This window comes from Podarcis filfolensis, assembly GCF_964270895.1.
Source record: "Podarcis filfolensis genome assembly, chromosome: 2".
Lineage (NCBI taxonomy): Eukaryota > Metazoa > Chordata > Lepidosauria > Squamata > Lacertidae > Podarcis > Podarcis filfolensis.
This window is the reverse complement of record NC_139605.1, coordinates 119,590,570-119,613,400: the sequence shown is the minus strand read 5'-3', so window position 1 is coordinate 119,613,400 and position 22,831 is coordinate 119,590,570. Positions and strand designations below refer to the sequence as shown.

General features: G+C 43.9%; 1 protein-coding gene across 2 annotated transcripts; it reads left to right on the top strand.

Moving 5' to 3' along the window:
- Window positions 1–11,373, top strand: KANSL2 (KAT8 regulatory NSL complex subunit 2). Of its 2 annotated transcripts, none has more exons than XM_083599656.1 (10): window positions 1–148; window positions 841–1,099; window positions 2,493–2,671; window positions 3,421–3,535; window positions 4,382–4,545; window positions 5,664–5,830; window positions 6,155–6,251; window positions 7,138–7,289; window positions 9,570–9,809; window positions 10,690–11,373. In XM_083599656.1, the coding sequence occupies exons 2-10, from the start codon at window positions 849–851 to the stop codon at window positions 10,786–10,788; spliced, it is 1,464 nt and encodes a 487-aa protein (XP_083455782.1). In that variant the 5' UTR covers window positions 1–148; window positions 841–848; the 3' UTR covers window positions 10,789–11,373. The 2 variants fall into 2 exon arrangements, with proteins under 2 accessions (XP_083455782.1, XP_083455781.1); XM_083599655.1 differs by having other exon boundaries at window positions 7,138–7,391.
- The last annotated feature ends 11,458 nt before the right edge of the window (window positions 11,374–22,831 follow it).

Sequence of the window (22,831 nt, the reverse complement as noted above, 5' to 3'; positions counted from 1 at the left end):
AGGCGGGCTTTTTCGCTCGAGCGACGCACCTTTCGACCAATCCTGTCCCGGCTCTCCGCCTCCCGTTCGGGTTGGCTTGCGATGGCGAGCGGGAGGAGTTGCTGAAGCGCGAGGCGAAGTTAAGATGGCGGCGGCGGGAATGACCAAGGTGAGGCGTTGTTTTTTTATGTCTCGTTTTTATTCCCTTTCCCCCCGCTTCTTGTGGGCAAACTGCTCCACATAGGAAGGGCGTTTCGTTGGCCAGGCGTGTGCCGTGGGGCTCGGGTGGTTTGGAGACGAGAGCTGAAGGGCAAGGATTCCCTGCTGCTGAGGGCGGCTGCGACGGCGGGTGGGAGGTCGGGCGAAGCCCCTGGCGGGAGGTGGGCAACTCTCCCCATAGGGGAGCCAAGCAAGTGTGGGTGCGCGCGCCTTACCAGAATAAATAATAACTTTTTTTCCCCCATTTCTATTTTCTACAACGGCTGTCTCTCTCCCCCCGCCCCCCGCCATCACACTCCACTACATGCTATATATATTTTAATTTAACCACAAGGCAAGAAACGGGTAATCAAGAAGTCTGGCCTAAGAACTGAAAAGAAGGAAAAGGGCCATAATGGGAAGGGTGGGGGGCGAGACCCCATTACGTTGCTTTCCTCTCCCAAAACTTGGAGCAGCATGGATGGGGTTTGGATTTTTTTCTTCTTCGTAATTCGATAAAGCTGATGAAGGCCAAGGTTGAAATATTGTGCCTGGAAACTGATAGATTTAACAGGTCCCCCTCCCCCCCCGCGTTCTTATGGTTATGTATTCACGTCCTCTGTGTCAGTGGTGCTGCAGAGATTAATAACTTGCTCCTTGCAGACGCTGGCATGAACAGAATTCGCATCCACGTGTTGCCTTCAAGTCGGGGACGACTCACCCCTGTGCCAAGGCCCCAAGAGGCCTTGTCATGTGCCTTTGCTCACCGGCCGTGCTCCCAGCCTCGTTTGGAAGGACACGAGTTCTGCATAAAGCACATTCTTGAAGACAGGAATGCGCCTTTCAAGCAGTGCAGCTACATTTCCACTAAGAATGGGAAGAGATGTCCAAGCGCAGCTCCCAAACCTGAGAAAAAGGATGGGTATGTGTTACGTATGTTCAGATTATCTGTGGAGAGCTGGCCAGGCTTCATCCATGTACAGTTGAAATCACATAACTTAAACCTACGCAAGTTCTGAGATGTACCAAGTGTTCCTCCTCAAATGAGGGTGCCTGTTGTGTTATTGCATGAGTCCTTGCTTTGGGCATGCCTTTGTTAGGTGGCATATCCAGATCAATTTCTGAAGTGGCTGCTTACCTTGTATGCATAGCAAAAACAAACTGCCATCGAGTGTTTATTTTATTAGAAAAAAATTATAAACTGCTTAATAAAAATCTCTCTCTAAGTGCTTTATGTAAAACCTTAAAAAGTACACTTATCAATAATACTAGATCAACAAATATTAAAAACACAAATATAGGTAACTAAATGTGTCTGGGTAAAAAAAAGGTAAAGGACCCCTGCCAGTTAAGTCCAGTCACAAGCGACTCTGGGGTTTTTGGTGCTCATCTCACTTTACTGGCCGAGGGAGCCGACGTTTGTCCGCAGACAGTTTTTCTGGGTCATGTGGCCAGCATGACTAAGCCGCTTCTGGCGATACCAGAGCAGTGCACGGAAATGCCATTTACCTTCCCACTGGAGTGGTACCTATTTCTCTACTTGCACTTTGACGTGCTTTTGAACTGCTAGGTTGGCAGAAGTTGGGACCGTACAACGGGAGCTCACCCCGTCACGGGGATTCGAACTGCCGACCTTCAGATCAGCAAGCCCTAGGCTCAGTGGGTAGGCTTGCTGAAATCAAAAAGTTTTAAACTGGCATCGAATAGCATAGCAAGACTGCTTTCCTAATGTTAATACACAGGGAAATCCAAAGCTACTGCACTGTTACACTGACTCCTAGTAGACTCAGAACGAACATTACATGGCACTTGTAGAAGTACAAGTTCCACAGATCAAAATTGTCAAGTAGGTCAAGTAGGCGCATAGGGGCATTAGAAATCCTTCAAGTAAAGTAGTCCTAATCAGTTAAGGGCTTTATATACTAATAGTAAAGCCTTGAACTTGGCCTAGTAAAAAAATCTGTAGCCGGTGCAGATCTTGTAATAAAATTGTGGTAGGCTCTCACTTCTGTTAGTAGTCCTGCTGCAGCATTCTGCATAATTCACAGTTTTTGAGAGTCGACTGAAAAGAGAGCCCCACATACACTGCATAGAAGTAATGCAGTTACAAGCTATTCTGGTCCATCAATTGTTGCAGCTGCTGTAAATGATTTGCTCAGTTTCAGAATCTAGGCTGCCATCAACTGGTTTTGTGTTCATTTCAACACTATAAACAAAATGAAAACATACTTACTGCTTATTGTTTTATTATCAGTACTACTTTAGAAAATTTGGGGGCCACAAAAGGTTGGTTTCTCTTTTGTCTCCCCATCTAGGGTATCGTTTTGTGCTGAACATGCTCGTAGAAATGCCCTGGCACTGCAGGCTCAGATGAAGAAGTCCAACCCTAGTCCTGTGCGGGAGTCCCTTCTCTGTCAGCTGAGCTCCTATGCTAAGACAGAGCTGGGCTCCCAGACTTCAGAGAGTAGCCGCAGCGAGGCTAGCAGAATACTGGGTAAGTGGAATAGGTGGTGACGGCATTGATCTGGTCATTAAAATAGGGTGTGAAGGCTAGGGTCTGTTACATCCTAATTTAAAAATATTTTTAATTACCATTGAAAAGTAAAAGCCACCCAAGAGAGAAGATGGAAGCAGTGGGTGTTAGATTTTTCACTCAGTGTTGTTTTATATATGCTGTTTTTTGTTACATGCCCTTCCCAATGCTGCTTTTTATAACCTGCTGGCCAAAATGTCAGGATGGGCAACTTACTGAACTGTGGAAGGGAAAAGATTTGCAGAATCATAAAGTTGGCAAACTTCCAATTTTCCTTGTCTTCTGATTTCTGATTTATCATTATGCTCCACTTTATATATGTGATCATGAATGCTAATTTTTGATTTAACAAAAACCCAAATCTCTTGGTTCTTTGGCGTAGGATGAGCAGCCCAGTGTACTGGGAAAGGGGAAGAATGTTTATATGGCTGGCTTGCAGCATAGTGCCCAATCTGGTTATAGCAGTGTGCAGTTTGTTTCTGTGATCAAGGCTAGGTCTCTGAAGATTATGTAGAACTGCTGGACAGTGGAAACCAGAATTAGTTGGTAGGACCATCCCTTTTCTCCCTCCACCTTTTGGCCTTCCTTCTCTCTTCCCCGCCCTTCTCAATGCAAGACGCATCCACAGCATATGTTCCAGGGTTCCCCACATAAATTAGATCCTTAAAAAAACTTTTCTCCAAATAACAAATGGGTTATTCTTCCTTCAGACGAGGACAGCTGGAGTGATGGAGAGCAGGAGCCTCTTACAGTAGATCAGACATGGAGAGGAGATCCTGACAGTGAAGCGGATAGCATTGACAGCGACCAGGAGGACCCCCTTAAGTGAGTCGTATGAATGGTGAATTGCTGTTGTATGACACATCAGATTTAAGAATTCCTGTCAACAGATGCTGAGAACTTCATTCCAATATAAGTCACCTTCAGGAAAAATGTGGTGGCCTTTGGGTGACGTACCATATAAGAGAATGATTAGAGGACAGGTGGATATTTTAATCCTTGCACTTCTGGAGCAGATACAGTATAGCCATTCTATCTAAATGCAATCTTAGTTGTCAGTTCTGTTTTTTTGAGAAGTCCGAAAATAGACTTTGGGAATTCCTTTGTCCCCAGAGACTTTCATTAAAAAATACATTTAGGCTGCATTTAAAAGTTAAAACTTTCTCAAGGTTGAGAAAATTGTAACTAAAATATAAAACCAGCATCACCACATACATTCATTCATATATGTGTGAAAGCACCCTTTTCCATGTGCTAGCCCCCAGAATGTACAGCAGTTGTTTGTTGTATCCTAAAGGCGTTGGCCAGGTTACAGTGATGAAAGAAATGTTGTCTCCTAACCTCTGTAATTGTGATCACAAACAGTAGCTCAAGTGAAGCCTTAAAATGGCTCAAAAAGTGGTTTTAACTTTCGAACCAAGCCATCCCCATTGTAGCCATTCCAGGTATTTGTGTTGAGTTTGTCAAGTTAGCATCCTCTCTTAAAAGGTTAACAAAAATCCTGCTCTAAGTATTCCTGTTGAAGGTCACAGGTCTACCTGATTCAGTGCTTTGCTGTTAAATGGCTTCCTTTTGCTACTTGACACTACTTTAGCTGGCTCTTCATTTTTAATGACTTGAGAAAATGTGACTTGGATTGCTTCCTTATTAAATTGGATCCTGTTTCTGCAGACATGCTGGTGTGTACACTGCTGAGGAAGTGGCACTGATCATGCGAGAAAAACTCATCCGGCTTCAGTCTCTATATATTGATCAGTTCAAACGACTTCAACATCTCCTGAAAGAGAAAAAACGACGGTACTTACACAGCCGCAAGGTGGAACATGAGGCCATAGGTAAACAGCCATTGTCCTGTACATCAGCAGCTCCTGTACTTGCAGCTCAGAAGCTTTGCTAAAGCTCTTCTAAAATTCATTAGGACAATCTGAAAGCAGTTTACCAAGAGCTAGAATTCTTAATGCTTGACAAGTATTTCTGTGGATCTTTCATTACTTTCTTGTTATATCTGCTGAAATTGTTTTCAAAAGTCATCTTCCAATGAGCTAGGAAGTTTCCAAATCCTAGTTATGAGTATTGAGCATCATTTGTCCCTAATGGTAGGAGAGTGCATAGGAAGGAATTCAGTGTAGTACTTAGCAGGTTGCTGTGTCAGCACAAACATTTCTGATTGCCTGATGAAACGACCTGCCTCCCCTGCTCTTCCAGGGGTTCTCCCAACCCCCAGCGGCAATTGGGGGAAAGGGGCAAAGGCCCCATTGCACTAGTGAAAGTTCTTGCACAGGCTTCTGGCAGGGCCACAAGTGTGGGACTTGTTCCACACATGACTTTGGAAACCTGATGTAAGCATCAAGGGAGATGTGGACCCCTCCAGTTACTAACAAATAGTATACAATTCCTTGAAGTTTAAATGGTGAAGAGTATTTTTTCTGGTTAAATATACCTATAGTTGACTACCCAATAACACCAGTTGGGTAACTTTCCCTACACAGTTTCAAAACTTGATTTCCTCACACCTACCACTAATCAATTCCACAGGTTCTTTTACAAGATTTTACAAGATAGCTGTCTTGAAACAGTTGCTCTTTAAAGGTGGCCTAAAGCATCTGCAAGCAGAGAAATATAGAAAGGGTCCTGTAGAGTATAATCTTGTGGCTTGCTGCTATTCCTAGACAATTTTTTTCAAAATTGTGTGAAATGTTATTGGTTTTCATAGTAAGACATTGATTATCCATTTTTACAGCATAGTGGGTTTAGTACAGATTTGTTTTTGTGTGCATTTTGTATTGAATGTAATATAATGTGGGTTTATAAACAAGAAGGGTTGAGCTCAAGTAAAAAATAATCTTCTCAAAAGAGGTTCACTAAACTAGCAGGTGCTTAGTCTGTTGGGATTTACAAGAATCAGGGTAGTGCTTTGAGTCTGCATTGAGGATGCTCCCTTGGTGTCTTCCAGGTAGCAGCCTCCTGACAGGCCCAGAGGGACTTCTGGCTAAAGAACGTGAAAACCTGAAACGGCTGAAATACTTGAGGCGATATCGGCAGCGTTATGGTGTGGAAGCTCTTCTACACCGGCAGTTGAAGGAACGCAGAATGCTTGTCACTGAGGGTGCTGCCCAGCAGGTACTTGAGTCAGGCTGCGCTTCTGTACCTACTAGGCACAGTGGAGCTAGAAATTGTGGGTTTTGTGATTTTCCTCTGAAAGTAATGTAGGGGTATAAATTTGCTCTGAAATGTTGGAAGATTTTCAGATATGACACTATTTGTTTTGAACAGGGCACAGAATTATTGTATCGGCTCAGCCTCTTACATTATTACGAATACATGTGGAAAGAGATGTTGAGGTGATTCTCTATTGTGTGTTTTTTGATTTCTGAATGGAAGAATGTATTCCTGTAAGAGCAACTTTTCCACCAACAGCCTGCAAAATTATCTTGTGCTCTGCAGGCACACACCACCCGTTCTAGCCAGAGGTGTTTGGCCTTTGTGGATGATGTTCGATGTTCCAGCCAGTCTCTTCCAATGACAAGACACTGCCTTACTCGTATCCTTTTAAGCTGTCAGTTGTCTGTATTAGTACTTCTGGAAGTAGAAGAAGAATTGAATTGCTTTTGTTTTTGATTGTTTTTTGTTTTGGCCCTGAATCAAGGCTGCTGGCTTGCTGTAGCCACTGGTTTCAAACAGGCGCCCAAAGAAATGTCTTCCTATGGTCTGTTGGCTGTTCAATTGCTTTAGACTAGAACAGCCAATTCAGTTGGAAGCAACAAGCAAACCTCAAACTACAATAAGGCCACTGTCTGACATAAGACTGATCCCTTCAGAATCACATGTGTGGATACTTGAGTAGTTCCAATTCCACGATGATCCTTAAATCTTATATTCTGAATTTAGACATAATTTGCTGCTGACTTTGTGTTATATTATCCTAGTGGTCTACTCCTGCATTAATTATTCAGCTGCTTTTGGTTTGCTAACAGCTGACTACTAGTTGTGATATGCAGAAGAAAAGTTATCTACTAAAAATTCAAGCCTCATGAGTTTAAAAGCTGGTTTTTACTTTGAGGCTAAAGTCCAGCAGTTCCCCCCTTAATATGATGGTGTATTCCTACAGTAAATTTAAGGTGCTTTAGATTATTTATGTACAGACTGTGATACTGCACATGGAGTTCAGATGTGCACCTTGATATTTTCTCCTAAATAGAAGTATTTCCAAGGAAAATGGAAATAAATAGGGAGCTGTCACCTGCCATTCTATATATCTTATGTACTCTTCTGCAAATTATTCATTATTTTTAATGAAACATACAAAATAGCAGGCCTGCTGACTTACTAAAAGTCTGCTTTTAACACTTCCTTTTAGTTCTCATGTCCTGGAATGGCTGACCTTGCCTTTTCGCAATCTTGCTTGTCTCCTTTGACTGCGTCTTTAGATATTTGCCAGGATACCAATCAGCTTCTATTTAAGCTGTGCCAAGGGTCAGAAGAAGCACCCTGCAGCAAGCCAGTGCCTGTAAGCCTCTCCGAAGACCCCTGCTGCCCACTCCATCTCCAGCTACCACCTCAGATGTATGTTCCTGAACAGGTACTGTCTGTTCCCGAGGAGCTGGAAGCTGCTTCCATGGATCTGTACTTGAGCGCAGCTGAACTCCGGCCCACAGAGAGCTTGCCGCTGGAGTTCAGTGATGTAAGTGAATTGTAATGCAGCACCTGCCCATGGCACTTCAGAAGGCACAGTTACCTCTAACCTGGGTATGAGTACTTCAGTAATGACATGGGTTGAAGCTACATGTAAATGAGTAAGGGGGAAGAGTTCTGATACATCAAAAACATGGATTATGTGGGAGAAGCAGGCACCATGGGCGTGGTGAACAGGGCTGACATTTGGGTGCAGGAAAAAGTGTGTCACTTGAAAAAGTAGGTTGCTAATGCCATGCCTGTCGATATTTCTAGAGAACTTAAATAAATTTGGTACATTAAAATAAAGCAGACCCTATTCTCAGGTTTGCAGTCTAAATAATAGACTAAACTAACAACCGAAGAGGAACAGAGTGAAAACTCAAGAGGTGCAAGATCAAGCTGATTGAGCAAGTGAGGAGGTGAGTGTTTATCAAACATTTAGAGGGCTACCGAGAGACTTCCCGGCATAGGAAGCAAGAAAGGAGGCTGTTGGGGCATGAAGAATGTCATTTTGGATTAATAGAAGACTTTCTGGAGGAACAAAGGGGGGGTAAAGAGATTAGTGGGTGTGAGAAAATGAAGATACTTGAAAGTTCTTTTTATAAAAAGCGAAGGGAGAGCTAGAGAAGAGAATGGAGGGGTAATATGATCAAATGCTTCTTCCTCCATGTTAAATAGAGGCACTTACACCTGTGGAAAACCTAGTTTTCTTTGATACATTGACTTTGTATATGCATTTGTTTTTTTGTGGGTGGGGGGGACACTTGGAATGTGTGGTCTCCCAGCTGCTTGCAGAGGTGGTACATTCCTTGGAGGTGTGCTGTTTTGGAATATGTAGTATCAGCTTTGTCTAGAAAAGCAGCACATAAATATTTTAAAATAAATAGATTAAGAACAAAATTATGGGTTCCTCAGTGTGTATTTGGAGCAAACACTTGTATTTGTGTAGGGCAGTGAATTGATGGCCTGTTGTCATGTTCCTTGCCCTGACTGAATTTTAAGTGAAGTAATTTTGTTGATTCATATAAAGGCATCTTGTTGGGAAAGACTAGAACACAAAAGGGTTAATTGGACCTTTTGTAACCCTTTGAAAACATCAGACCTTTAAAATCCGTATTTAAAAGCTTTTTTTTTTTTTAAAGCAGCTTTTTCTCTATCCCATAAGGGTTTGTGTGGGTTATAATCCTTGGATTACTAGGATGGCCTGTGTGTTTGCTAAATCTATGTACTTTATAAAAAACAAAACATTGTAGACACAGCATGCTGACTGAAATGTCTGTCTTCTAAAAATAATAGTGTAAAATCAGCTAGCAGTTTCATTCTGGGGCCAGCTCTGAAAGTGGTTCTGAAAATAGTGAGGGTGTCAAGCTTGTGCTGAACATAAGGACATTTGTGGAGACGCGTGTAATGGGGGATAGTGAGTCCTATCAGGCCATACTCTTCTGTATGGATCCTCTTCCCATTCGTGCAGCATACATCCCACTGTAGGGAGAGAGTTGGAGGTCTGCCACATGGTTCAACAAGGTCTATTGGGTACAGTGAGCAGTGATCACATTAGTTTCTCATATATAACTTGTTCTGAAGTGCAGGCACTGGGATGGTGGCTTTATCATGTGGTTGCAAATGGGGGCATTTTCTGTGGGGAGTAGAGTGTATTAATGAGCTTCTGTGTGGGCCTTTAATGTCTTTTCCAAGAGGAACCTTAGGGCTTAATCCTGGCTGCTTTCTGGGTTACACTGGATTCCAGCTGCAAAGCCCTAGGCGGCTTTGTATCATCCCTGATGGCATTTATGCCATTGTTTTGCTGTTTCAATTAAAATAAAAATCTCCCTAGATAGAAGTGTCCATATATTTGTTCTGAAACTATTCTGTTTTGAGGTAGAACCTTATCAAGAGGCAGCTAGGATCTGTCTCATTTTATCAAAGTGGCTGTTCTGGAATTGTAAGTATCTCCTTTCTCTGCCCACAAAAGTGACTGTTAAGCTAAAAAGCAGACTCTGTATGCCTTTGAATAAAATAAGGATGCCAGTCTGATTTTCATGTTTATTTTCAGCACATACTGACTTTGTTTGATTCTGCTTCCCTTCAGAAGAAGCTGAAATACTATTAGGAATGGGTTAAGGGAGGGGGAATGGAAACACCCTGTTTAGCCACATCACAAACCGTTTGGTTTTCTCTGTGACAGGACTTGGATGTTGTTGGGGATGGCATGCAATGCCCCCCTTCTCCTCTGCTCTCTGATCCTTCTACTTCTCTTGAGAACCAGTTAAACAAAAGTGTTGCTGAAACCCCCCCAAATGTGCCACCAAGTGAAGAGTTTGCTCAACAAGGACTTCTGAACCAGGCAGCACAGCCAGGCAGAGGGTTTTTCCCCAGACAAACTGCATTTCCTGCTTCAGAGTTGCTGCAAGAGCTACCCTCACAGGTACTGATCTGGGCTTGGAAGAACCTGCATGGGGTTCTGGATGGGAGTCAGTAGATCCTTTTAAGGAGTGCATTAAGGTTTGCTGGCGAAGGTCTTGCCTCCACTAAAGTCCACTGAGATTGCCTGTTCTGTAAAGATTTTCTTGAAGTCAGCCTGAATACGTGCGTAGGCTAGCTACTAAGGAAAAGGCAACCCGTGCTTGTTTGTCAAGGGGATTAGCCATCTGCTCATTGTATGTGTTGGAGGAGGGAAGAGGACTGTCCCCCAGCCGTGCAACATTGCACAGCTGGCCTGGCGCATTAATGCAGGGATGGGAAGTGGGTTAGGAGCTGGCAGGTGGCTGATGCTGTTTGAGTTTCCAGAACTGTGATTGGGTTATTACTATTTCTTAAATGTTTTCTCATCTTGCTTTTTTTGGTTGCATTCTGCTTAAAAATATATTCACATGAGTTCAGCTTATACCTGTTTGTTGTGCGCATATTTGTTCTCTCACTTCTGCTTTCTCAAGACGAGACTGTTTTCCTCCCATGCCCTCTGAAATGGAGACGTTTAATTGTCTTACCAACCAGGAATCAAAACCGATCCATTCTGCAGGCCTTGAATTGAAGGCTAATGGTTTGCAGTAGCCATTGGTTTCAAGCAGGTGCCCAGAGGAAATTTTTCCCATGGTCTGTTGGCTGTTTTGAATGTTTGAATGGAATAGCCAATTCACTGGGGAGTAACATCAAACAAAGGGGGAGAAAGCACCTTCTCTGGCCTGGGTATGACCTGATTCTAGAGTTGCTGTATTGCATCCTTTGCACGGGAACACACTAGGTCCAGTTTCTGTAAAAAAAGCATAGGATACGATTGTCAATTTTATCCTCTCTGTTTCTACTAGAATATACAGCCTCTTGTGACAACTGGGCCAGGACTGGAGGAGGGGAAAAAGGAAGAACCTGCAACCAATGGGAATTCAGAACCAGCTTCCATCAGCTGATAAAACTCAAAACAGATGGCAATCCCCCCTCCCCCAAACGATGAAGCATCTGCTACTCTTGGACTCCTGGTTCTGTGTGTTCCTCCATCTCCATATTAAATATTTCTAGATTAGTGAAATCTCTTTCTGGAAGGCCACATGGCTGGCAGATTTTGGGTGCTTTTCTAGTGGCCTTCAGATCTTGTTCAGTTGATAGCCTTTTAGGGTTTGGTTGGTTTTTAATAATTCTGGTACTGCTATAAATTCCAATAAGGCATGAGAGAGACTCAATGTTTAATGAATACAAACACTGAGGAGCCACACCTTTATATTCGTAGTCCTAAGTTCATAATAAAAGGGGATGGCTTGGAAAACACTTTGTAACTGGATTATTGGGAATATGTTTTAAGTCATGGGCTTGTCCATGCTAAAGAGGTTTTTGAACTGTGCACTGCCTGGTGATGTTTGATGGTGTCAATGCTGCACAGCTATTCCTTCTTTTTCTTTCTTTCTGGCATTTAAGTCTGTAATCAAATATCCACCTGTAGCTTTAACTTGTGTACATAACCCATGTAGTATAATAAAGACACTGGATAATGTTTATAACTTGCTTTTACAACTATGACTTTGATTGGTACATAAGAAGAGCTGTACTGGATCAAACCAAAGGCCCACCTAGTCCAACATACTGTTTTCACAGTGGCCTGCCAAGTGCCTATGAGTAGCCTAGAATCAGGACAGGTATAATAGCCCTCTCTTATGCATGATCCCCAGCAACGGGTATCCAGAGGCATACAGTCTCTGATATGGGAGGTAAGTATGTAGCTATAATGATTAGCAGCCATTGATAGCTTTATTCTCTGTGCATTTATCTAATCCCTTTCCAAAGCTGTCCCCCTTGGTGGCCATCATTCTATCTTGTAGTAAATTCTGTAATTTTAACTGATTCCTTATGTTTCTCTGGCTCTTCCAAAAATCATCCCAAAAGAAAAAGGGGGGGTGTTAAATGAGAGGCACTTACTTGCATCTTTTGTGGAGTTGTGTCAAAGCAGAAGTCAGCGTCCAAGCTGAAATGGGGGCTGTCCTAAAAAAAGAAGAAGTAAACTTGGACTCCCTTCTTTGTTATCCATGTTTGCAGGGAACAGTGAAAAAATGTGTAAACCGTTGGTCCTCTTCATTATAATGTTGGTGCTCATGCTTGTCATGCAACGTTAGAAAGATGCCTCTAGACTTTGAACAGACAACTTGCATGTTAAGTGGGTCACCTTGGCAGTGGTGGAAAGATTAGCACAACTTCAACGGAAGCTGCCTAATCAAATGTAAATTGCAGGTGGACATTTTTCAGGACATATCAGAACTTAACTATATATGAACAGTTCAGACACAGACTGCTGGATACATGTCTAGAAAGCTTGATAATGTGTTTTAGCACTTGTACAACAAATCTCGTATCCTTCAGCAATGGAGTTCTTTATCACTGGTGACAGAAGTACTTTGACTATAATAATACTCTTACAGGAAGTTGTATAATTAGATGAGCAGTGAGACTAGGAAAAGAAAATGAAATATATTGGAGCCAATAAGAAAATTGTTTGGCCACCTCGGTAGTTAGGCAATGGGTAGGATGGTGGGAGAGCAAGCTGAACTTGGCTTGGGCTGGAACTGCTTTGCAGTAGTACAGGCAGACAAGTATAGTTTCCTTATTCATACTTGGTGCAGTGTTGCCAATCCTGAAAGATTTGATGGACATCTGAAATCCTGTCCCCTGGTGCCTTTTTACATACGTCAGACTAAATAATTGCCTGAAGATGGAGTGCAACTTCTGTTCTCAGAACTGTTTTTTTATATACGTATATGTTGTACAAGAGAGGGATAACTTGAGGTGATTTGCTATGTAATCGTATAATTATAAAGTCTTGGGCAAATACAAACTTGTATGTTCTGAGGTGACTTGAGCACAGATTGTTCAGAGCATTGGATTTGGGGTGTGTATTTAACTGCTGTGATAAATGACTTCTCTCAGGGTTGTGGAATGCGGATCATGTGTTCCTGAGCTGTCCAAGCCCTGCAACATCAAGCAAAAACACACACTTTCATGTTTCACCCTTTATTACACCAAATCTTGAAAAACAGGCACTAAGTTTGGAGAGAATGGTACTGAAAGAAGATCAGCAAGGTCCTGTGGGAGATTCTAGCTTTTTACTTCCTATATCTGGTAACTCTATTAACTTTGTTTGCTTATGTATATTTCTCTGCCTTCAAAGAGGAACCTGTTTTACAAATGTTCCTGAGCACCATTTCTTTGCCTTTTCACAAATGCATGTGTACTTGAGAATCAAACTTTCCCCTAATCACAGAGCAAGGCTTTGTGATGCTTTGCTTCCTTACAGCTGCAATCCTATAGAATTACTGTATCAACAAAATTAGGACCATGGTACTCCTGTACACCCCATGCTTTCAAACAAAACACACCTCTCCTGTATTGGTCTTTATAGCCACAGCAGGAGCTATAACTCTCCCAACAGTTTGACTTCACTCCTGAAGGTGCACTCTTCACTGTATTTCAAGACAGATGGATGCCAACCAACTTGTATCTTTCTTTTCTCCATCTTGCTTTTACTATGTCACTTCAAGAAATGCCTCTTCCTACAGAGAGGAAAGGGATGGTCATGCATTGCACATTGGGAAAATGCAGTAGGATACATCCCATACAGTTGCAATAATATGGCAGGGCAGTGCCATGTTCCTCTTGAGAAATGTGTTACTGTGGTAGTTTTCAGGGGTAGAAGAAAACAGGTCCAATAATTGAGCACGTGACAATTTTGCTTATTTTCCTTCCATAGGAATGTATGTCTCCAGGTTTTAAACTACTGTATGAGAACTGGCAAGTGTTTAGGGACTCAAAAGTGTTGCTTTCTCTGTTAAGGAAATAACCCGAGCTTAAGTCAAAATTATTGACAAGGCTCATATCCTTATATTGGTTCTCTCTTTCAATTTCCCTGCTTGGGATTGTGTGACAATTATGCATTTTGCCTTTCCCTTGATAGGGTATACTCATGAACATCACATGATTAAATATTTGTGAATGTGGGGAGGGAGCAAATCAGTTATTCTAACTCAGTACATTTTAAACTATTGCTGAATAGAACAAAGGAATTGTAAGCCATAAATCTATTATTTGACTTTAGTCCATCTTGTGAACCAATGTATAAAAGAAAAAATGGTTAAACTATAATAAGTGAGGATTGTTTCAATCCAGAGTCTGCTCCAAATGACTCCACTCTCCTCATCCCTTGCTACCAGACTGACTTTAACAACTTATTAGTTACAAGAAATAGTAGACTGGACAGGTTCTTGTAGCCTTCCTATTAGAACAATCTTAATATACTTTAATGCCAAGGCTCAGCTTGGTGATTTGGTCAGGGATTTAAAATATTAAAAGACTTGTTTAGGGGAAAAATTCAGAACAAGCAGAAACAAGCATTCTAAATTTAAACCGTTTAAAATGGGAAATTATCTTCAGGTTACAGAATCATAATCTGCAAAAGCAGACCTGGCATTCATTTTCAGAAGCAAAGTTTATGATGCTGGTCACTCGAGGCGGCTTCTACCTGAACAGATAAGCCTTCATAATTATATCAATCTATCGTTGGAGATGACCTCCTTTCCATCATGGAAGTCTGTACTAACAAGGCTTTGCAATAAGCCTTCAACCCTGTCGAGGAAAGCAGGAAATTAAGAACCTTGCCAATTGCATATGGCAATTATCACCAAATCTCATATGTCCATAGTGAATTATAAAGAAATAAAAATCTGAGCATAGTTCAGGAAAAAGGAAAGCAAAGAAAACCCAAAAATTGTTGAGCCTTTTTACAAAAATGCCAAAACACAAGATCCAAAAATGCCAAAACACAAGATCCAAGACAAAGGATGAACTTTCAGAAATTTCCTCCAAACGTCAGTTCCACCATTGAAATCCGGCAGTATGGCACTAGTTATTTATGATTTTTTCTACAATTGATATAAGAGAATGAGTTGTTCTGGGACATTGGATATGTAACAAATGATTCAGTGCTGTATTGAGCTCCTGTTTGTGCTAGGCTTCTGTTGACCTCATTGATGGAGGGGACTGAAAGGCAGGAGGAGTTGAGCAGAGGCCTTCATTGCTCTGTGGGCATTTCAGTGGCCTCCATCAAGTTACCAATAAAGTTGCAGGCACATCTAGAAAACAAACCCATAGCTTTACAAAAGGGCTAGGGCTCCATACTCTGGATATATCTCTGATGATTCCCAACCTGACCACCCCTATCTCCCCAAATGATCCCTCTTGCCCACAGCACAAATGTACCACTTCTTGGTGTTAAGGCAGGGAGCCTACCGAGTTGGCAAGCCCTCAAGGGTGTGAGGGCTCCATCTCCAGCACACACAGTTGTCTTTAGGGTGTAGATCTCCCGGAGGTGGGAGATGCCATGAGGGTGCTACCACTAAGAAGTCCTGTCCTTTGTGGTAGCCAACCTAGCATCAAACAATTCCTCACTTCTGTGAAGTTTCCCTTTTCCATAAGCTACACAAGTATACAAATAGTACACTAAAGTCTGAGAACACATGAGCCTAAGGCGTATTACAAAATACAGAAATATTTTACCTAGGGCCTGAATATATTTTTTTATATGCAACCAACCTGTACTATTTTAGTCCTGTGTCATGGGTTGTTGGGCTTTTTTTGGGGGGGTTGCTGTTGGTTTTTGTGGGAATGTTCAGGGATATTGTTTGATTATATCCTTTCCAACTTGTGTTAACAAGTTCCACAATTTAGCAGAGTAACATTCCCCTTTTTAAAGTTACACAGTGGATGTGTTTGCTCAGGCTCGCTAAAGCCTCAATAATACGTTTTTAAAGGTAATTCCCCTTTAGTCCCTCATAAAAGATAAGACATGACACAGTCTTCTATAAAAGTATAAAAAGAGTTTACTCACTCACATTCTGTTCACAATTGCATCCCAGAAGGCAGACTTAGCTTAGAAAAGTAATGTACACCTGGAAACTATCCCATAAGGAGACAGTCCCTTTGTCCTCTCTTGGCTGCAAGCCAAGAGGGAACCTTGGACTAAGCAGATGTTGCTTCTTCGACGAATGTAGTCAGAGAGAGATGGAAGCCAGTCCTGCACTTTTGTTACCTGCACAGGTGAGGCCACGCCCACCTCTAGTCACATGCAGAGGAAGTCTGTCCCAGACAGGAGAAACAGGAAGTTCCCACTGGCTGGTCCAGGCACCGCCTTTTTATGTCCACTCTAGGGATGCTGTACTTGACTGCTCTTGTGTTTCACATCCCCCAGTTTTCTGCATCTTCTTGTTTTCTGTATCTTTATTTTCGTTCTTGTGAATTACAGAGGTACCTCGGGTTACATACGCTTCAGGTTACAGACTCCGCTAACCCAGAAATAATACCTCGGGTTAAGAACTTTGCTTCAGGATGAGAACAGAAATCGTGCGGCGGTGGCATGGCAGCAGCAGCAGTGGGAGTCCCCATTAGCTAAAGTGGTGCTTCAGGTTAAGAACAGTTTCAGATTAAGAACGGACCTCTGGAACTAATTAAGTACGTAACCAGAGGTACCACCGTATGTGGAAATTGTTCAGTTAGGTTGTGTATTTTTGTGTTTATGATGACTTTTGTTATGTGGTAGTTATGTATTTTTTCATGTTGTAGGCCACTTGGAGCATGGTTTGAACCTTAGAAAGGCAGCATACAAATAGAATTATATATATATATATGTATGTATGTATGTATGTATGTATGTATGTATGTATGTATCATTAAGGTTCTGGACTCTAAACACCCCAGTAATAGTAACACCAGCCTGCGTTCAAAAGTGACTTCACACAGGAGTAAATAGTTTATGGGGTGCAAAGGAAACCTGGGCAGATGGTGGTTTTGTGGGAAACCACCTCCCTGGCATGCCCCATTTAAGGGAAAAACGTAAAAGGCGGATCTACACGGATCCTCGTGAATTCATATGATTTTTTCATTCAAATTAAATAAAACCACCATGATACTGTAGACCATGTCTTGCTCTGTAGAAAGCATCAAAAAAATCACGCATCCACTGTTTCGGGGGGGCGCAGGGGCGCAAAAACATGGTTAAAAAACACGGATCCTCATGGATCCTCATGATTTTTCCACTAGATCAGCCCAAACTCACCATCAGATCAAAGATCATGGCCATGGGCACAGCATCCACCACAAAAATCACGGATCCACGGCTTCCTGGCGAAACCGTGGCCCAAAAACGTGGTTTTGAAGCACGGATCTTCATGGATCCACACGCTTTTTGAATCGGGCCAACCCAAACTCACCGTCAAATCACACATCATTCCCAGGGGCACAGCATCCACCACAAAAATCACGGATCCACGGCTTCCTGGCCATACCGTGGCCCAAAAACGTGGTTCCGGACCACGGATCCTCATGGATCTTCATGCTTTTTGCATTGGGCCACCCCAAACACACTGTCAAATCACACATCATAGCCAGGAGCACAGCCTGCACCACAAAAATCACGGACCCACGGCTTCCTGGCCACTCCATGGCCCAAAAACGTGGTTTTCAAGCACGGATCCTCATGGATCCTCACGCTTTTTGCACTAGATCAGCCCAAAGTCACCGTCAAATCACACATGATTTGCAGGGGCACAGCTTGCACCACAAAAATCACGGATCCACGGCTTCCTGGCCACTCCATGGCCCAAAAACGTGGTTTTCAAGCACGGATCCTCATGGATCCTCACGCTTTTTGCATTGGGACAATCCAAACTCACTGTCAAATCACACATCGTGTCCAGGGGCACAGCATCCACCACAAAAAACTGAGATCCACGGTTATCTGGCAACGGCATGGCCCAAAAACGTGGTTTCGAAGCATGGATCCTCATGGATCCTCATGATTTTTGCATTGGGCCAACCCAAACTCACCGTCAAATCACACATGATTTCCAGGGGCATAGCCTGCACCACAAAAATCACGGATCCACGGCTTCCTGGCCACTCCATGGCCCAAAAACGTGGTTTTCAAGCACGGATCCTCATGGATCCTCACGCTTTTTGCATTGGGACAACCCAAACTCACTGTCAAATCACACATCATGGCCAGGGGCACACCCTGCACCACAAAAATCACGGATCCACGGCTTCCTGGCCACTCCGTGGCCCAAAAACGTGGTTTTCAAGCACGGATCCTCATGGATCCTCACGCTTTTTGCATTGGGCCAACCCAAACTCACCGTCAAATCACAGATCATTCCCAGGGGCACAGCATCCACCACAAAAATCACGGATCCACGGCTTCCTGGCCATACCGTGGCCCAAAAACGTGGTTTTGAAGCACGGATCCTCATGGATCCTCACGCTTTTGCATTGGGCCAACACAAACTCAATATCAAATCACACATCATGGCCAGGGGCACAGCCTGCACTACAAAAAAATTGAGATCCACGGCTTCCTGGCCATACCGTGGCCCAAAAACGTGGTTTTGAAGCACGGATCCTCATGGATCCTCACGCTTTTTGCATTGGGCCAACCCAAACTCACTGTCAAATCACACATCATGGCCAGGGGCACAGCTTACACCACAAAAAACTCAGATCCACGGCTTCCTGGACACTCCATGGCCCAAAAACGTGGTTTTCAAGCACGGATCCTCATGGATCCTCACGCTTTTTGCATTGGGACAACCCAAACTCACTGTCAAATCACACATCATGGCCAGGGGCACAGCTTACACCACAAAAAATTCAGATCCACGGCTTCCTGGACACTCCATGGCCCAAAAACGTGGTTTTCAAGCACGGATCCTCATGGATCCTCACGCTTTTTGCATTGGGACAACCCAAACTCACTGTCAAATCACACATCATTCCCAGGGGCACAGCTTACACCACAAAAAACTCAGATCCACGGCTTCCTGGACACTCCATGGCCCAAAAACGTGGTTTTCAAGCATGGATCCTCATGGATCCTCACGCTTTTTGCATTGGGACAACCCAAACTCACTGTCAAATCACACATCATTCCCAGGGGCACAGCTTACACCACAAAAAACTCAGATCCACGGCTTCCTGGACACTCCATGGCCCAAAAACGTGGTTTTCAAGCACGGATCCTCATGGATCCTCACACTTTTTGCATTGGGACAACCCAAACTCACTGTCAAATCACATATCATGGCCAGGGACACAGTCTGCACCACAAAAATCACGGATCCACGGCTTCCTGGCCACTACATGGCCCCAAAACGTGGTTTTCAAGCACGGATCCACATGGATCCTCACGCTTTTTGCACTATATCAGCCCAAACTCATCGTCAAATCACACATGATTTCCAGGGGCACAGCCTGCACCACAAAAATCACGGATCCACGGCTTCCTGGCCACTCCATGGCTCAAAAACATGGTTTTGAAGCACGGATCCTCATGGATCCTCACGCTTTTTGCATTGGGCCAACCCAAACTCACCGTCAAATCACACATCATGTCCAGGGGCACAGCATCCACCACAAAAAACTGAGATCCACGGTTATCTGGCAGTGGCATGGCCCAAAAACGTGGTTTTCAAGCACGGATCCTCATGGATCCTCACACTTTTTGCACTATATCAGCCCAAAGTCACCGTCAAATCACACATGATTTGCAGGGGCACAGCATCCACCACAAAAATCACGGATCCACGGCTTCCTGGCCATACCGTGGCCCAAAAACGTGGTTTTGAAGCATGGATCCTCATGGATCCTCATGATTTTTGCACAAGACCAGCCCAAAGTCACCATCAGATCAAATATCATGGCCAGGGGCACAGCATCCACCACAAAAATCACGGATCCACGGCTTCCTGGCCATACCGTGGCCCAAAAACGTGGTTCCGGACCACGGATCCTCATGGATCTTCATGCTTTTTGCATCGGGCCACCCCAAACACACTGTCAGATCACACATCATAGCCAGGAGCACAGCCTGCACCACAAAAATCATGGACCCACGACTTCCTGGTAAATCCATGGCCCGAAAACGTTGTTTTGAAGCACGGATCCTCATGGATCCTCACGCTTTTTGCATAGAGCTACCCTAAACTCACTGTCATGTCACACATCATGTCCAGGGGCACAGCCTGCACCACAGAAAACTCAGATCCACGGTCATCTGGCAACGGCATGGCCCAAAAACGTGGTTTCGAAGCATGGATCCTCATGGATCCTCATGATTTTTGCACTAGATCAGCCCAAAGTCAGCATCAGATCAAACATCATGGCCAGGGGCACAACATCCACCACAAAAATCACGGATCCACGGCTTCCTGGTCAGACCACAGCCCAAAAACGTGGTTTTGAAGCATGGATCCTCATGGATCCTCACACTTTTCGTATTGGGCGAACCGAAACTCGCTGTCAAATCACACATGTCCAGGGGCACAGCCTGCACCACAGAAAACTCAGATCCATCGCTTCCTGGCAACACCATGGACCTAAAACGTGGTTTTGAAGCACAGATCCTCATGGATCCTCACGCTTTTTGCACTAGATCAGCCCAAACTCACCATCAAATCACACATCATGGCCAGGGGCACAGCCTGCACCACCAAAATCACGGATCCATGGCTTCCTGGCCACTCCATGGCTCAAAAACATGGTTTTGAAGCACGGATCCTCATGGATCCTCACGCTTTTTGCATTGGGGAACCCCAAATTCACCCTTTATTAACATATCTTGTACATAACCACAGATCTGACCACAAACATCATGGATCTACTGCTTCATGGCCCTGGCCAGATGCTACCCTGGATATATTGGCCAATTTTTAGGTGGGTGTGCTGGGATGGAGGAAACGTAGTCGGCTGAATCTCTATCCTTTAAAGATGGGCGTCCAATGGCTGGGCCAGAATAATTTCAGTTTGGTTTGCCAGCTCCCAGCTCTTCATGGGGCGCAATAGTCACCTGTAGCTGCCATCAGGAGTCCCTGTGTGATCCTGGATGCTTCTGTCTCTATGGAGGCATTGGTCACAAATGTAGCCAAACTTGAATTTTCGAATCTATGTCAGGTTAGGCAATCGGTACCGTACCTGTCCCTTTCCAACCTAGCCATGGTGATCCATGCAGTAGTCACCTGCATACAGTGGTACCTCGCAAGACGAATGCCTCGCAAGACGGAAAACTCGGAAGACGAAAGGGTTTTTGGTTTTTTGAGCTGCTTTGCAAGACAATTTTCCCTATGGTCTTGCTTTGCAAGACGGAAACGTCTTGCAAGTTTGTTTCCTTTTTCTTAACACCGTTAATACAGTTGCGACTTGACTTCGAGGAGCAACTCGTAGCACGCGGTGTGGTAGCCTTTTTTGAGGTTTTTGAAGACTTTGGTGATTTTTGAAGCTTTTCCAAAACTTTTCCGACACCGTGCTTCGCAAGACGAAAAAAATCGCAAGACGACAAAACTCGCGGAACAAATTAATTTCATCTTGCGAGGCACCACTCTACTAGACTACTTTAACTTGCTGTACACCTGAGCCGGGGAGTGCAGGGTATAAATGTGTGAGAGAGAGAATGAGAGAGAGAGAGAGAGAGAGAGAGAGAGAGAGAGAGAGAGAGATATGCAGGGCTACCCTTGAGACTGCTCCAGAAACTCCAAATGGTCTAAAATGCAGATGCATGAGTTCTTACTTGGACTTTGTGGAGAGCCCACATTCAGTTGGTTGTTCATCAGCTGGATTGGCTCCAGGTGGAGTATCAAATCAGGTTCAATGTTTTGGTGCTAATCTTTAAAGCCCTAAACAGTCTGTGACCTTTCTTATCTGTGGGAATTATCTTCCAATACACCCCCATGAGTGTGACGCTCATCTAACAACAACCTACTGGTGGTCCCTGGCCCAAAACATATCCAGCTGTCCTCAACCAGAGCCAGAGCCTTTTTGGTGGAACACTTTGTCTAATGAGACCAGGGCTCAGTGCAATCTATCTCAGTTCTCTCACTTGTCATGGTGAGTGGGCTTGCACATTCCTATGACCCTTGTGAGCGAAGCCGTTGGGAATCTCGTACTCCCAGCAGGGTCACCCAAGGTGGTAAGGTCAAAGAAAATTAAATATGCTCAGAGCCCTGTAGTGATTTCATGCTCTTTATTGCAGCTTGTAAAACAGTGACTGAATTTCCCCCAAAACCTCAGGCTTTTATATACATTATTTACACAATGAGTCCCGTCTGACTGGCTGATTCTGCTTCCCTCCTGGAGCCTGATTGGTCTTTTCATGCAAGCCAGTCAGTTCTTGCATTCTAGGATCCTACTTGCCTATTGTTCTAGGATCCAAGCTTAGTACATAACAGGGAAGGAGCTAGACAAAGAATGATCCAAGAAGTCCTCAACGGCAGAACAGACGGGTGATAACAAGCAGTGTGTTACAACGGCTGTGAAGGCAGATGAAGGCTGCAGCAGATAGGATCCACCAGTTCGTCGTGACTACTCATGCCATCAGAACAGAGCCCTACTGCGAAGACTGTGCGTTGGTCAGTGTGCACTGATCTACACACATAAAACAAATTCACGCACAGGCATCTTCCAAAAGCCCAACCCAACCCCCCAAAACCCTCCCCCCATGGCGATCACTAAATGGCTACGGGGGCAGGAATGTGAAGCCCCTAGTCATGAACCGACACATGGGCGTTCAGTCGTTCTGACTCAAGGAATGAGGCAGTTGAGCAGCTCAGCAGCTGTATCCATGACTGAGCAGCCGCTTTTAGGATCCACTATGCTCACCCCGAAAAGGGGAAGGGGCTGGAAACAGTGCCCTAAACATAGTATGCCTCCCTTTTTCCCTGACTGGATTACCGCGCCCAGGTGGAATCTCTTTTCCCGTAGTTTGAATCCATTATTCTGCATCCTAGTCTCTAGAACAGCAGAAAACAATCTTGCTCCCTCTTCAACATGACATCCCTTCAAATATTTAAACATGGCTATCATATCACTCCTTAATCTTCTCTTCTCTAGATTAAACAAATCCAGCTCCCTAATTCTCTCCTCATAGGGCTTGGA

Bases quoted from the DNA above. Each gene is read 5' to 3' on its own strand.
- KANSL2 (XM_083599655.1), top strand. From the start codon at position 849: ATGAACAGAATTCGCATCCACGTGTTGCCTTCAAGTCGGGGACGACTC. The intron at 1,100-2,492 runs GTATGTGTTACG...CTCCCCATCTAG, and splicing joins AAACCTGAGAAAAAGGATGG to GGTATCGTTTTGTGCTGAAC. The intron at 6,252-7,137 runs GTATCCTTTTAA...CTGCGTCTTTAG, and splicing joins GACAAGACACTGCCTTACTC to ATATTTGCCAGGATACCAAT.